The sequence below is a fragment of the Cnephaeus nilssonii genome, assembly GCF_951640355.1.
Source record: "Cnephaeus nilssonii genome assembly, chromosome: 15".
Lineage (NCBI taxonomy): Eukaryota > Metazoa > Chordata > Mammalia > Chiroptera > Vespertilionidae > Cnephaeus > Cnephaeus nilssonii.
This window is the reverse complement of record NC_137086.1, coordinates 21,662,744-21,679,632: the sequence shown is the minus strand read 5'-3', so window position 1 is coordinate 21,679,632 and position 16,889 is coordinate 21,662,744. Positions and strand designations below refer to the sequence as shown.

Below are 16,889 nucleotides of genomic sequence, written 5' to 3'. Positions count from 1 at the left end.
AGTGAATTCTACCGGAACTGAAAGTTGTCGTCCCGAATCTTTCAGGCTCGAGGGCTAGATTTTCCAAGTGTTTCTAGTCCACTTCCCTCCACCTCCCCCCCCACCCCCACCTCATTTATCTCAAAGGGCAGAGGTCAGGAAAAGGATGAGTCAACAGTTCGCATAGAACTCAGGTAAGAGTAAAATCTAGTTCTGAGAAACCGCAAAATGTACGTCCTGGTGCCTGAAGGTTACGTCACTAACGCATGTTTTCCCTACACAAAGCCCAGGAGGCTATCTTTATGTTATTGGGGTGCGATCCCTAACAGCCCTCTGAACTAACAGCTCCCAGCAGGTGCTTCCAAATTTTATTTGCTTCCCATTCCAGATTGTTCGAGAAGCCCGGCCGATGAGTATCGACTCCTGGGCCGACTGCTTCCGAGCGAGGAGGCAGATGCGGGAGGAAAGAAATGAGACTACGAGCACGTTAATTTGGTAAAGGAAGAGAAGCCTTCAATCTGACGGGGGCCCAGGTGGCAGCCTCGCAGTACCGCTCCCTTCAAGGGACAGTAGTCGCTCCGCCCCACCCCGCCCCTCTCGCTCCAGGCCCCGCCCCTCTAGCCTTAGGCCCCGCCCAGAATCCGCCCTACTTTCACCCTGGCAGGTCCCCCAGCCTCCGGCCTGGACCGCGGGGCGCTTGCGCACTTCTTAGAGCGTCTTAGCAATGCCCGAGTCAAAATTTGGGGAAAGAGGGAAACTCGTATTTTCTATAAACCCAGATATAGCAGCTCTCCGCGCTCTCCTAGAGAGGACTATGCCTTTCTTGGCCTTTAGAGCCCGGCTTCTTTCTTCATGTGGCTTAAAAGGGCATATTTTAAATTAGGCGATCTCTGGGCAGCCCGCCTCTTGGCGCAGGGTCCTTGGGCTGAGCCTTGGGGCCGACTCCAGGAAGGCAGGGTCCTTCCTTGTGGCGGTCGCGCGGGCAGCGGCTGCGAGTAGCGGGACACTGGGCGTCATGTATTACAAGTTTAGCGGCTTCACGCAGAATTTGGTGGGAGCATGGGCTTCCCATGCCTATAACCCGCAGGTACGGGTAGCACTGCGCCGGCTCGGACAGGAGAAATGGCCGTCTGAGCCCGTGCGCCAGTCAGTCGCGGCGCCGGAGCCGGGCATGGCTTCTGCCGACGGTTTGGTTGAGTTCTCCCCGTTAACTCCCGGCGCCTCTCCGCACCTGCTTGCGGCGGCCATGGAGGCTCCTAGTTCTGTAGATGCTCCCCTGGCGGAGCTGGCCTGGCCAGAAGTTGGGCCTGGCACTCTGCAGGGGTCAAGGTGACCCCGGACTCGTTGCTGGTGACTCGTGGGGTGTCTCGTGGGGTCGGCGGCACCCAGAATGTGACCCTGCCGAATCCGAAGTTGTTCGGCCCTGTCCTTTTAAAGGTGTCCCATGGGTGACTCCTGCCGCAGCCTCATCCAAGCACGGGAGTGGAGAGGGGGCTTGACGGCATTGAGAGAACCTATAGGGCCAGGAGAGGCTGTGGGATCAGCTTTGGGGGACTTGACATGTTTGGGCGAGTCTGGGTAGTTACCTGCAACGAGCTCCAACTGGAGAATGGTTGACAGATGCCTATTAATTTGAGCGGTCTGATTTCATTCAGATTTTGTCGATTGTGGAGTTTCAGTCTCCAGCTCGTGTTGTAGAAATGTATTCTTAGTCTGGGCTAAAATCCTGCCTTTGCTGCTTTATTTTACGATTGACCAAGTTACTTGGTTGTGAGCTCAGTGTCATCTAGGGCAGCTGTAGTGCAGATTACATGAGACGTGTTTCAGGTGACTAGGAGCTTTGCTTTGGGCGGGTGGAAGGTACTAGGTAAGCAGTAGCTATTCTCCAAAACCTGAGTCTGAGCTACCGTCATATTCATTTCTCATCCTCATAGAGTGGTGTGGGAAGAATCGATAAGATAGGCAGTTGGCAAGCGACTGGAATAGTAAGGGGCCCAGGTAGGGTGTAAAAGATGCTCCATTGTTAACCTCCTCCTTTTCCTGTGGGACACTGCAGCTTGCCCAAAGTGTGTGTGTGTGTGGGGGGGGGTGTTGAAGGATGACTTCAATCTAAGATTAGTGATAACATGCAAGCTTTGTATGATTGGTAGATTTCAGAGTGATTGTGACAGGCATTCGCAAACCAGGTGTTCTGACTTCCGTAATTAGAGGAGTCCTTAAATTTTTCCTTTCTTCGGAATATTGGCACAGTGGGAAATGTAGACGTTTGTCACTTTCAGTATTATACAAAGTGCATTGAATAACTGAACAAGCATTGAGTCACCTAATGTGGAATGCTGGTTCTCTTAACAACAGTGCTCTAGACATTTATAAATCAACTTGATGGCAAGCAATTGTGGGGAGGATATTTTACAGTGGTTGATTGAAAAACATTTTCCTTACTTTCACATGTGGTGCCACTAAAATTGGGGCCAATAACCATGTGAAAAGATGATCAACATCCCTAGTCATTAGGGAACTGCAAATGAGACTCCATTTTACACCTGCTGGAATCAAGAAGACAGGCAACAGGTGTTGGTGAGAATGTGGAGAAACTGGAACCACATTGATGGTGGGAATGTAAAATGGTGTGGCCAATTTGGAAAACAGTTTGGCAATTTCTTAAAAAGTAAACTTAATTTTACCATATGACTTACTAGTAGCAATTCCTCTCCTATTTAAGCTGGCAGAATGATATATTAGGTAAAGGTAACTGAGAGTGATGGAGGGGAGAGGGGCAGCTGGGGAATCATTGAGTAAGTTTGGCTGTGGTGGTTGAAGGTAGATCATGAAGGGTCTAGGATGGTAGGACTTAATTTTGTGAGAAATGAGTAGACATTTACAAAGCAACTTAATGCAGAAAGTTGTAGTAGAGTCTTGGCCAGAGGTTGAAACAAAGACATGCTTCTTACCCTTAGTTTCATGAAAGGTTTACTGAGGAGCAAGTATGACCAGAGCTTTGCTTTGTAAACATAATCTGACTGGGAGAGACCAGGGCCAGGATGCCTATTAGATCCACAAAATAGTTCAAGGTCTTCTGAATAGGAATGGAGGAGTCAGAGGTCTGGATGATAAGGACTTATCGACCCATGAGGGAGATTTTAGGGATGAGGAGAGAGGAATCTAAGATGATTGGGAAATTGGAGAATGGTAATGCTTTCCACAGAAACAGGGCCTCCTAAGTAGACTTGTGAGAAACGAATTTTGGACAAGTGGAGTGTGAGGTGTCAGGGAAACATGGAGGTAGTGATATCTGGCTTGAAGTTAGAAATAAAGGACTTGAGACACTGGATTGAAACTTGTTTTTAGTCTCAATCACAAGGAAACATTTCAAAATATGCCTATGAAAAGAGATTAGAGAATATACAATTACAATAATTGATGGGATAAGATAATGGGATGATAACTTTAAAACTCAATATTCTAAACTTTTACAGTATTATAAATGGAAATATGAAATTATTTAAAATTGTTAAGATGGTTAGTGCTCTTTTCAGATGGTATTGTTCAAAAACTTTGCTGTGTAGTTGGTGAGTGAACAAACAAAGCAATTAGGTATTAAAGTGCTTTCACATTAGTTCTGTCAAAACATGAATTTAATTTAAAACCATTTTTGGAGATGCTTGGTAGGAATGTGTTTTTTTAAAATTTTTGCATTCAAGGGGAAATGATCATTAGGAGAAAATACAAATTGAGAATAAAGGGAGTGTGTAAAATTCGCCTGGTCAAAGAAAGACCCTTTTAAGCCTTGTAGGTAGGATCCCCTCTTCCCATCCCAGACTCCTTCTGAGTCTCTGTTTGAGTGTGTTATATGCCAAATGTAGGCTAACAGCACATTGACCAAACTTTCTCTTTAAATGGATCGTTGTTGAGCGGCAGTGACTGGGGCAGGTAGTGAAATACTTAAAATCCAGGGTTCTATACTTGAGAGAGGCTTGAATTTTGACACTTGGCTCTGTCTCTTTGCTATGTAATCTCAGGCAAGTTACCCTCTCTGATGCAGTTTTCTCCTCGGTAAAAAAAAAAAAGGAATAGTAACATCTCTATAGTGTTGCTGTCAGGATTAAATGAGACGATGCATATGAAATGTTTAAATTAACATGATGCTGGACACAAAACAAGGGCTCAGATATTAGCTGCTGTTATTCCATAACATGAATATCCATAATAGCAGAAATTGTATCTGTCTTATTCATTGTGTATTTTTAGTAAGTGCTCAGTAATATATGTGAATGAGTAAATAGAATACAGAATAAAGGCCGTGATTCAGCCCCATTTATAGAAGTCAAGCTTATTCTAATACTGTTTTGTTGCCCTGTTGATCCTAATGCCTGCCTGGTGGGAGTAACATTGAAGTTTTCAATATTTGCTTTTTAAAATAGGTTTTGTCAATTATAGGTAAATTTAAGTGTGTTTTTTTTGTTTGTTTGTTTGTTTGAAGAGATCAGGAACCAGGGGTCTGACAACTGTATTTATTAATTTTGGGCAAAGAGTTTCCATTTTCATCTGTAAAATGGAAGAGGCTGAACTTGAACTTTACTTTCTAACTTTAAAATTTTATTTTTCCTGGTTAGAATTTAATATAAAAGGAAGTGATTTTATTGATTTGGAACTCTTAAGTTCCTAATTTTAATCTGCAGGTTATTTTGGAGAACCGTCTATATATCTGCCACTGTAGATTTACTTCTTCAGATAGAAAACCAGAGTTCCCCTTAGGTCCTTCGACTGTCTATATCTGTCTGTCTATCTTATTTATCTAAAGTTGTATTGCTTTTCATGTTAGTTTTGTGTATGTGTGTGTTTTGTGTGAGTGTGTGTGTGTGTGTGTGTGTGTGTGTGTGTGTGGCGGGGAGGGGGGGACTTCAGGCTTCCTCTAAATTGTAGTCCAACAGTGCTAAAAAGGGTTTGCAGGAGGAGGGTTGTTCTGGGTGAAAAAGGGAGGTTGGAGCTCTTCATGTGAGGTCCATATCCATAGAAGTGGGCTAAGGGCCTTGGGTTCCTTGTTTAAAATAACAGCTTTATTGAGATATAATTCACATACCATATACTTACTAACTTAAAATGTACCATTAAAGTTTTTTTTAGTGTATTCACAGATAATGTGAAACCATCACTATATTAATTTCAGAGTATTCTCATTACCTCAAAAAGAAACCTATACCCTTCAGCTCTGATCCCCTTATTCCTCACCCCCCAGCCCTAAGCGACCACTAATCTATTTTCTGTCTCTTAGATTTTCCTATTTTGGACTGTTATATGAATGGGATCATAATTTTGGCTTTTATGACTGGTTCCTTTTACTAGGTGCAGTATTTTCAAGGTTAATTGGTGTTATAGCATGAATCAGTACTTTATTTTTCTTTCCCCTTAGGTTTTTTTAAGCCTGTGGGTTTGTCCTTCCTTTATCAATGTGGCTGAGGGAGCTACAAATAGTAACCGGTGCTAACCCCCAAATCTCACTCAGTTTATATTTATTGAATACGTGTGGGTGCAGACAAACTTCTTTAGGCATATATTGATTATCTCATGCAGTCCTTTCAGTGGTAGATACTGTTTCTATCATACACATGTCACACATGAGAGGTTTCTTTTTGTTTTTATAAAATTAAAGTTTTTAGAAAATTTACGGGCTTATTAATGCTGGAAAATTTAGTTACTCTAATTATTTTGTTTTGTGTTTGTTTTCTGGTACTGAAAGACATCTCTTACCATTAAAATTTCTTCCAGATTGAGGTATTTTTGTACTGTGTGTCTGAAAAGAATCTGAAGTCCTTTCTGGGGTTAGAGATTCCATATTGGTATAACAGCTCACCAAGAGAAGAAAGGGACAGCCAGCTCTTTCTTGAAACCAAAGTTCGTACAGATTATAAATGTTTTACTGGTTTGATAAGATAGACACAATAGTTATTTCTAGAATGGGCCTTTGTTGTTTGCTCCTCTCTCCCTGTGTCCCCCACTCCCTTCTTCATGGCCGGGGGTGCTTGACAGGTTGCTCTGGTAAAGTGGACTAGGGTATTTTGTTGAAAGTTTAAGGACTTTAAACCTTAAACTTAAAAAATTAAAGGCCTTGTAATGCAGAGTTAGAGAGGCTTTCCTTCCCTCTCATGGTTGAATGACTGCCTCCACTGTTCCAGACAGCCTGCTCCTTGAAAGGGTTGTTCAGATGCCCAGACATACTTTCTTCCTTTTTTCCTGCAGGGATTAAAGCCTGTGGTTTCCACAGAAGCACCGCCTATCATATTTGCCACACCAACTAAACTGACTTCCGATTATCCTACATATGATTATGCTGGGAAAAACAAAGTTCCAGAGCTACAGAAGTTTTTCCAGGTGAGAGAAGGCACTTTGGAACAAAGAAGCTTGTGAAATAAATAGGTTTTAAAAAAACCTATGAAACCAAGTGTTAATCTAGTTTACTACCCCCTTCTCTCTTTTTCCTTAAATAGAATTCTTTTGATATTATTTGAGCCATAAACTAGTAGAACTCAGTGTAGGTAGAAACTGATGAAAGAGAGGGTGATTAATTTCCTTATCAGTATTTGAGGGTATGCGGTTTTTAAGTTGCATATATTGGAGGAAACAGTAGCATGTATAATGTATAAAGATTGTGAATAATCCAGTATATATTTGGCTTTGTGACACATGCAGTGACTTTTGGCATTGAGTTTTCTTCTAATTGCTTTTTTGCCTCCTTGATATTAAAATTCACTGAGCTGTTGCTAGAAGTAGAGGAGGCTCTCTTGGGTTTGCTGATCAACAGAGAGAAGCTAAAACTGGATTTTAAAGATTTTATAAACATTAATCTACATACCGATAATTGAGAGGTCAGTGACCCAATTATGTCTCAGATGCCATGGGAGTGGTAGTGCCTGTTACTGCTGTTGCTGAGAGGTAGCTTCTCCCGCCTTAAAAATATGTCCAGATTCAAGATTGGCCTGGGCACTTTTGATCAGTTTAATCCATTTTAATCTGATAAGTAAAATTTTTATGTGTATGTGTGTTTTTGTTAATCTTCACCCGAGGATATTTTTTCCACTGATTTTTTTAGAGAGAGTGGAAGGGGGGGAGTATCAGGAGAGAGAGAGAGAAACATCCTTCTGAGACACATCGATTGGTTGCCTCCGGTGCCAGGAACTTGAATCTGAGACCCTGCGGTTCTCAGGCCGATGCTCTAACCACTGAGTGAGCTGGCAAGGGCTGATAAGTCTGTCTTGAGCAGGGTGGGGGTCTGGAGTTGCAGTGGGGAGGGATTTTGGAGACTGCAAAATAATGGATTAAACATTTTATGGAGTCTCATTATTAAATGGATTTGACACACCTTAATGGAAAGAAGGTGGCTGAATAAAAAAATAGAATTGAACCTGTTAACTGACCTGGTGTGCACAGACTCCATCCACCAGTGATCAGGAAGTCAAAGTAAATGTAGAGCATTTCTTGTGCCTATAGCTCTTATGTTAGCTGCTGGTTACCTTTATGTCTTAAAAAAATTCACCAGTGCTTCTTGCTTAGTTAAGCAATGATAAATTCCTTAGAAATTTGGAGTTTGTTGCATGCACGTTCCTGAGGCTGTTTTGGAGAATGATTTTGGATTTACAAGCTTTAGTTACATTTATAAGAAAATATACTAGCATTTCAATTAGCATTTTAATGGATTAGGGCTTTTTCCACTGTAGTGGGTTAGTCATAGAGTAGAGACATTTGTTCTTTACAAGCCTAAATTATAAATCTTTTTCTTAACAACCATGTCCTTGATAATTTTTTCTTTCAAGAAATCTGATGGTGTGCCCATCCACCTGAAACGAGGCCTGCCTGACCAAATGCTTTACCGGACCACCATGGCACTGACGTTGGGAGGGACCATCTACTGCCTCATCGCCCTCTACATGGCTTCACAGCCCAGAAATAAATGAATTAGGCTGCAAAAGACTGGTTTGCTTTTTGGCATAAACCCTTTGAATTTTTGTTTCTGTAAAAAAATTTTTTTTTTACTTGAATGGTCTACTTAACATTTTGCAAGAAAAAAATAGAAGATAATAAGACAATATTTTGGTTTGTTTATGAAACGCACATTGCCTGTCAGAGCTCATTTGACAGTTAAAACTATTGCTCAGAGAAATGCTGCTGCTCTACCAGTTTGGGCTCTTGATTTCCCTGGAGGTTCTGGATGAAGGTTGCATACAGACTCATTAACTGCGGTCTGTGCTCAGGTCCTTGGGGACTCATGGTGGCCTTTTTGAGCATGGGGTGCAGAAACCTTTCTGGATTTGGATATGTCTGAGGAAGGAAGACAAAAGCCAAGGCCAGGTGCATGAAATGAAGTATTGTGTCTGTAGTTACCTTGGGGATTTTCCATCTTGCAGTAAAATGTTAATAGAAATTATTTGCAACATGCCTCTATTCATGGGGCAGTTTGTTTCAAAGGGTTATTTGCCTCATCCCAGATCTTTAGTGAAATTTTATGTGTAATTATTATGTATTTATTCCACCATGGGAATAGAACACCTGTTTAGTGTTGCATTTTAGACCATTGTCTGTTTTAATGAAACTGTGACACAAAGTCTCCTTTACCTTTTTAAAAACGTTATGATTTTTAAGTTATGATTTATTTTGATTGTGGAATAAATACATGAATGAAAAACCTGAAGTTTGAAGTCTTTTAAATGATCTTTCAGAAAAATTTCAGAACACCAGAGGCGTCTTAAACCTGAGTTTAATTTCTTTCTTTTTAATTTGGTACCAGATAATCTTCACAAAATAGTTCCTCAAAGTCAAGTAATAGAAGGCTAATGATATATTGATGATTACCATATGCTTCCTAGGAGACCTGCTTGCCCTGTAGTGAAATGTGCCTGTTACACACAGTTCATTTAGACGTTAATTTCCTGTCCCATCACAGTTGGTAGACTCACACACCCTATATTAGTGCTGAAAAAGGTGGAATTTTATTATAGACTAGAGTCCCGGTGCACAAAATTCGTGTACGGGTGTGGTGTGTGTGTGTGTGTGTGTGTGTGTGTGTGTGTGTGTGTGTGTACCCTCAGCCCGGCCTCCACCCTCTCACAATCCAGGACCGCTGGCTCCTAACTGCTCTCCTGCCTGCCTGCCTGATCGCCCCTAACCACTCTGCCTGCCTGCCTGATTGCCCCTAACTGCTTGTCTACCTGCCTGATTGCCCCTAACCACTCTGCCTGCCTGCCTGCTCACCCCTAACCCCTTGTCTGCCTGCCTGATCGCCCCTAACCGCCTCTGCCTTGGCCCCTGCCACTGTGGCTTTGTCCAGAAAGACGTCTGGAATGATGTCCAGAAGGTCGTCTGGCTGTCCGGTCAAATTAGCATATTACGCTTTTATTATTATTAGTGGTCTGTATCTTGCCATAACAAAGGATAGTGATTTCTTACTGAGGGTAAAATACCGTGTTTATAACAATAGCATTCCCAATGGCTAGGTAGTTGTTATTTGTCTGTATAAGTCTAAACTTCATTCTTTGATATTTCTCCCAAGTTTTTATTTTGAAAAATTTCAGATGACAGAAACATTGTAAGAATAGTATAAAATTCACCTGTACATCCTTCACTTGGATCACCTGTTATCAATATATTGCCACTTTTGCTTTTTCTTGGGTTTCTCAAAGCACAGGCACACAATGAATGTATGTACATAAACATTTGGCTTTTGCTAAATCATTTAAGATTAAGCTATAGAATTATGATGATTCAGCCATAAATACTTTAGCCAGTATCTGCTAAGAGTAAGGCTATAACTCAGTTGTCATACCCAATTTAACATTGATAACAATACTGATATCTAATATAGAGTCTTTAATTTTCCCCAGGTATCCTAATAATGTATCCTTTGTAGTTATGTTTTTTAAAGTAACAGCTTTATTGTGATATAATTCACATACCATACAATTCACCTTTTAAAGTGTGCAATTCAGCCCTGAGCAGTGGTTAGAGTGTGGGCCCATGCACCAAAGGGTTGTGGGTTAGATTCCTGACCCCAGTAGGGGTGCATGTGGGAGGCAGCCAGTCGATGTTTCTCACATCAATGTTTCTCTCTCTCTCTCTCCCCCTTTCTACCTTCCACTCTCTAAAAGGAAATGTAAAAAAATATCCTCTGGTGAGGATTGACAACAACAAAAGTCTACAGTTCAGTTACAATTCAGTGTGTTTTCCTAAATTCGGAGTTGTGCTACCATTGCCACAAATCAGTTTTAAAACATTTTTATTGCCCTGACCGGTTTGGCTCAGTGGATAGAGCGTCGGCCTGCGGACTCAAGGGTCCCAGGTTCCATTCCGGTCAAGGGCATATACCTTGGTTGCAGGCACATCCCCAGTAGGGTGTGTGCAGAAGGCAGTTGATCGACGTTTCTCTCTCATCGATGTTTCTAGCTCTCTCCCCCTCTCCCTTCCGCTCTGTAAAAAATCAATGAAATATATTAAAAAAAACCACACATTTTTATTACCCTAAGAGGAAACTCTATGTCCCATTAGCAGTCACTTCCCTTCCCCACCCTACCTTCTAGCCCTAGGCAACCACTAATCTATTTTCTGTCTCTAGATTTTTTCTTTCTGGGCATTGCATATAAATACAGTAAAACCTCAACATAACGGACTAATTCAGACGAGGGGTATCTGTTAAAACTGAAAGTTCATTATATAATAAAGTAGGTTTTCTGAATGCATATGTTACAAAACTGACAAATTAGTTTACGTGTTTTTACTTATGTAGATAATTTGTGAATTTAAAATTATGTATGAAAAGTTTAATTTCATGTAGAAGTTTTCTATATGCATTACAGCAATTAAAAATTTATATTGAATAGATCACTGCGAGTAAATAAATGCTAGAACATTGACTAGCATGCATGAAAACTGCTGCAGAAAGTCATGCTGTGCAACAACAGAACCAATTACCACCTGCAGTGTGGAGCGATCATGTGCTAATCATTTGCTGAACATTGTTTACTAGCGGCGACTTGGATATAAATATGTAGACTATAGTTGTAGATATGTAATATTTAATTATGTGAAATTACTATAGTTTTTCCCAACATTTGGCCTATCCGCCTAAATTTGTTGAAAATAACAGTGAATTAATAAAAATGTCCTGTTAATTTAATTATAAGCAAATATAGGTTAAAAGCATTTTAAAGTTAACAGGGTGTTAATTTTTGCATATGACTTTCGGACCGGAAATTTTGTTTGTTAAATCGAAAGTCTGTTAAATTGAAGTCCGCAAAATCGAGGGTTTACTGTATAATCATACAATATATGATCTTTTGTAACTGGCTTCTCTCACTGTAATGATTTTGAGGTTCATCTATATTGTATTATGTGTCAGTACTTCATTCCTTTTATGGCTGAATAATATTTTATTATATGGATGTACCACATTTTGTTTATCTCTTCATCAGTTGATGGATATTAAGGTAATTTCCACTTTTTGGCTATTATGAATAATGAATGCTTTTATGAATGTTGATATACAAGTATTTTTTTTATTAAATTTATTGGGGCAACACTGGTTAACACAGTTACACAGGTTTCAGGTGCACAGTTCTACAACAGGTATGTAAGTATTTGTATGGACATAGGGCATATGATGAGTGGAAATGCTGGGTCCTATGGTAACTCCATATTTAACCTTTTATTAAAAATTGATTTTTAGAGAGAGGAAGAGAAACATTGATCGACTGCCAGTGTTTTGCAGAATATCCTTTAACTTGGATTTGTCTAATTTGTCTCCTTATGATTGGATCTAGGTTAAACATTTTTGGTAAGTGATAAAATTCCTTTGGTTTGAATGGCCTTCCTATTGAAATTAGTGATGTTGAATATCTTTCTTTTATTTAAAATTTATTCTTTAAAAAATCTTTTTATTTTTAAAGGTAAGTTTTATTTCTTTTTTTTTGTCAACTGTCTATTCATGTACCTTGTCCACTTGTGTCCAGTCCTTTTGAAAGTGCCATTAACGTCCTTGGTCCGTCTGCTGCCTTCCTCAGGAACAGTCTCTGCTGACTTCTCTGAGCCAAACTGCTGCTGATTGCAGGTCCCAGAAACTCATTGGAACCAGCCTGTGCAGAAAGGGGGATGTTCCAGCACCCAAGCACAGTTGGGCCTTGCAAGGATTACCTTTGGGACAAGGTGATTGTGACTTAATAGTTTAAGCCCTTATTTGTAATACACCAGAAACTACTCTGTGCAACTATTTCAACTTATAATGAAAGGTTTTAGTTGTTAAACTTGCATATGCAAAAGGCTACACAAAGATTTTCAAAATGCTTTAGGGTGCACAAAAGCAAGGAAGGTTGCAAATGGCTACTTTGCCGTACTTTCTTATTCATCATTTGTTTTCTCTGTCAGCAGATGCCCTTTCAGGTTCTAACTTTCCTTCCGGGCCCCTCATCCAGTGTGACTTTGATGTGAAGCTATCAATGTCAGGGTGAGGGTGGGAGTGACTATTGTAATACTGGCTGGCTTTGATTTATATACTTTTTCTCCTCTTTGTGAGTGTGGCTCTGGGCAGGCTGCCGACTTTCTGGCCCATTGATCTTCTATAGCTAGAGGATACACCAGGGGCAATAGTGATTGATTGCTTAGAAATTCAGATACTATCTGGTCTCAGTGATTTAGTACATTTATTTGACATTTGACTGCACATATCCTGGGTTGGATCACTCTAATCTATCACCAAAGACTGCTCATGGCGGGCTAGTTGAGAAGTGGGGTACTGTCATCCTTGGTTTTCTAGGGCCCCTCTGACTCATGGTCATCAAGGAGTCCCCTAATGCTCTGCTGCTTTCAGATATTTAGTTAGTGCAAAAACACGTACTACCAAGTGCTGGGGACCCAAAGATGAATCAGATACCTTTGCCCTAAAAGCAAGCATTCTATTTCAAAATTAAATATTATTTTTAAATATTAAAGTAAAAAAATACTTTAGGTCCTTTTTAGGGTGTCTCTCATCTCTTAGGGTTAGTAAATCATTTGGCTAAGAAACTTTCTTGTTATAGAGCAATTTTACTGTGATCCCTTGCCCTTCCCATTGGGGAGCTCCTTGGGATGGATGGGGTTTGGTTACCTTAGGACAGGCTGCCCCTGGGTAGTTGTGGGTGGGGGAGTGTGGCTGTGGATTCTCTTCTGGGAAATGCGCACCTTGGCTGTAGGGGGTGTACTCTCATGGCTGTGAGGGCAGCATCAGCTGGCCTTGCTCTCATGACTTGAACAGAGCAACTGTGGTGACTCAGCCACCCTGCAAGGTAGTGTTGGAGCAGATGGGTCATCTGCAGTCTCCTGCCGTCAGCAGCCGTCACTTGCATGGGCTTCATCTGGACTCCTGACCCGGTGTATCCAGGTGCACAGGTGCTGTGCTGCTGCAGGATGTCTTGGATGGGCAGACTGAGACCAGATGTGCTTGTTGCTCAGGGTCCAGAGTGTTAGAGCTGATTTCCAAGGAAGCTGCCGCAGGTACTAATGGAAAAGGTCAAGCAGAGTGGCTGGGAATAGCATTCTTTAGATAATACTTTTTTCCTAGAGTGCTAATCCAGCCCTCCTGGGACGTCATGCATTTTCTTGCCCTGACCTCGCCTTTGACACAAAGCTTTGTCATGGTCACGTGACTGTACCTCAGGGCCAAAGTACAGGTCCTTCACATTGCCCAACATGTACTAGGTAGATTAGACTCTTTGCCAACTTCAAATATCACATTCTGATGGAAGCTGCCCCAGGTTGTGAGAAATGTTCGGGTAGCCTCCCAGTCAGCAGGAAAAAAGTTTTAGAAAGAAGCAGAAACTCATTGCAAAAGGGCCTTGGTACGGCTATGAAATACAACTGACAAAAGCAGGAACCTTGGTTTTCAAAGGCAGAAAAGGAGTGAGGCAGAGACCTGGGGCCTGGGTGGAGTGCCGGAAGTCAGCTCAGAAAATAGGGGTGTTTCCTGAGGGCACCTAGTCAGGCAGGATTGGGAGCCAGGGCTCTGGACAAATTTCAGCACTGCGAAGGGGAGGGAGAGGGAGAAGAAGGCAGGCAAGAGTAGAGTGGGGCGCTGGGGCAGGGGTCTGCTGGCCCTGGGCTCACTTGAGGGTCTGGTTGTTCCAGGCTTAATGCAGAAGTTGTTGAGAGAATGGAGCCGGAGCCCAGGACTATGGGAAAGGACAAGGAAGGAGGCAGCTTGGTTGCCCAGCTCAGCCTCGGCCTCTGTCTTTAGGGAGGCTTGTGACAGGTTACAGAAATTCCTGGCCACTGGAGAGGGTGGGGAAAGATGGAAAATGTTCTAGAATTGGTGAATACCTGTCAGGCTCCGTGCCCATCTTCCCCTCCCCCACCACACCCCCGCTTAGGCCACAAGACCCTCATGTTAGACAGCAGGTTAATTTGAAAATTGAGTTGCAGCTGGATGAGTTGATGTTAACTTAAAGTTCAGTGGTATTTAATTAAAACCACCCAGAGACTAAAACTGCTCTTGGGAAATTATTCTGACCGAATAATTAAAGAGAATGAAGGTTAGAAATGTGTTTCTGGCTCCATCCGTGTTGCATTCTGCATCTTCAAAACATGAATTTCATTAACCTTTCATGAACCAACATTAAATTGTTTTCAATTGGTTGTCATTCTAATTAGAGTCACACAGAAGGGCCTTTGTTTATACTTGGTGTCTGTTCCCTTTTCTCCTGGACTCATGTCCTCTTGAAGAAACAGTCATTTGGAAAATGGGTTTATGTTTGTATGTGTCTGCCCATCTCTCCCTCAGTCAGACCCTGTTCATTGAGTATCAGTGCCGTGCCAGAGGAAGTAGGCCGCAGCTGCAGCAGGGAGGCTGGGTAAGCAGTCACTGCTGATGGCTAGGGCAGGGTGTGTAACTTGCAAAAGCATGTCCTATGGCCATGGGAGCTAGGGAATGGTCACCCACCCAGCCCAGGCCAGCTTGGGCAGGTCTTAGGGAGCTGAGGACCTGGTGGGTCAGGAGGTGAGTGTGCTGCCCTTTGCGATATCATGACCTAGCTGCCCCTGAGCCTTATGCCTTGGGAGTGGGTGGCCTTACTTCTGCCAGGTGAGGGGCCAGAGTCCTCATCTGGGCCTGTCTGCAGCCTCAGTCTCCTGAAAGAGTCCGCATTCCCAGGTTTCTGTCTAGTGGCCATAGCAGGAGGGGTGGGGAGAACGGTGGGATCAAGTTCTGTGTCCCTGCTGTAGGATTTACTATACCTTGTCATCCAGCATGTTTTTTCTATCTATTTTTCTGAGTGATTATGGGTGGGGTGTGTTGCAACCGAGAAGTCAACCCAGGGTTCATCAAGGTGGACCGTTCCAAGCCCCCTGGAGGTAGGACAGGGAGATGGGCTTTTTTCAGCTCCAGGTCTGGACAGAGGTCAGAGGTGACTCTCCCCTTATTTATGTATCTTGGGAATGTGAGTGTGTGGTGGGGACACTTGCTGGTCTTTGCAGAGCTCCATGCTTGCTCTGGGCCCAGAAGAATGTCACTGGGATCTGGGATCTGGGCCAGATGCCACTGAAAACAGAAGGGGCAGACTGACTCCCCTGGTGAAGACAGTCGTGCTCAAGCTTCATCCCCAAGAGCAGTTTGGGCCTGGGGGTTCCTAGTGCTGTCTGCCAACCCGGCCCCTTTGGAGCTGGGTCTTGAAGTCTTCTGAGTACCCTGGGCCTCTCTGGCTTCCCACAAGTTCTGCTTTCTTCACTTACGGACTACCAGGTGCCCTGCTGTCCTTTCCACAGGGCGTTTCCAGGAACAGAACTGGGTTACTTGAGACAGGGGACTTGCTCCATTTTCACCACCAGTAACCCTATGGCACAAGCCACTCATTCCGTAATCTCTGTGTCAGATTCTGTGTTGGGTAGTAGAGACCAGAGAGAGGTGATACTATCCCTGGCCTTCAGAGCTCAGAATGATGAGTGCCCTCCCAGACAAATCCCCGTGTTTAACTTTGATAATGTTTAATAAAAATGTAATTAAAAAAACCTCCTATTTTAATGTGAGGGTTTCCCATAGGAACTACTTCAGCTTTGGCAGCTGTGAATGGCAGCTTTAGTAATGGAGCCATCGGCAGGCTTTCCTAACAGTTCGTTGCATTGCTCATCGCTTCCAGAGCAAACATGGTTTATTGTGTTGGAGGCCCCAGCCAGTCATCCGGAGGGGCAGCCTTCCCTGTACCCTGATGCAGGGACAGCTAATGTCTTCTCTCATGCTGGGCCTTCACAGAACAGGGGCAGGCAGAGCCCATGAGCTCACCAGGATGTCTCCCATGTGGATCAAATGCCCTTGGTAAGCAAGGCCCTTACTCTCTTCTTTCAGACTGTGATCAGGGAGATGGGGCCTGGGGAAAGCGCAGATGGTACCTAAGCCCACAGTGAAAAATACCTCTTTTGTTGCAGCCCTTAGTTCATGTCAGATTCCTCACTTGCCCCCCAGGAAGGCTGACCCGTCATCATGTGGGAAAGGGATAGGGTCTCATGGATGCTCCAGTGTCCTGCAAGGGCCTGAGTCTTAACACATCTTCCAGAAGAGAGGACTCTTGGCTCAGCTCAGAATGAATTCATCTTCTAAATGGAAATGTCAAAGCCTGGCAAACAGTAGGCCACGCAAAAATAGATTTTGCCGATGAAGCCCGAGGGCCTGTCGCTCTCATGGGGAGAAAGCCTGATCACCTATCTCAACTCTGCAGCAATTTCACGAGGGCCCTGCTAAAGAGGGGAATTCTTTTTCTTGTCATTTCATAAATTCTGGATAAGGGGAGGTGATGCAGCCCAAGCCCCTGAGGAAAGGCAGCAGAGGGTGGCTTCTGGAGGGGTTTCCAAGAAGGGGAGTGATACCAATGACACTGACCAATCAGAAAGAGGGAGGAGGGCTGCTCTCT

The 16,889-nt window shown here is 43.0% G+C and overlaps 1 protein-coding gene across 1 annotated transcript; it reads left to right on the top strand.

Annotated features, from left to right (window-relative positions):
• Window positions 1-922: 922 nt before the first annotated feature.
• Window positions 923-8,656, top strand: COX7A2L (cytochrome c oxidase subunit 7A2 like). Its single transcript, XM_079792091.1, has 3 exons — window positions 923-1,066; window positions 6,217-6,348; window positions 7,788-8,656. Exons 1-3 carry the CDS (start codon window positions 995-997, stop codon window positions 7,926-7,928), a joined length of 345 nt encoding a protein of 114 aa, XP_079648217.1. The 5' UTR covers window positions 923-994; the 3' UTR covers window positions 7,929-8,656.
• Window positions 8,657-16,889: the final 8,233 nt, after the last annotated feature.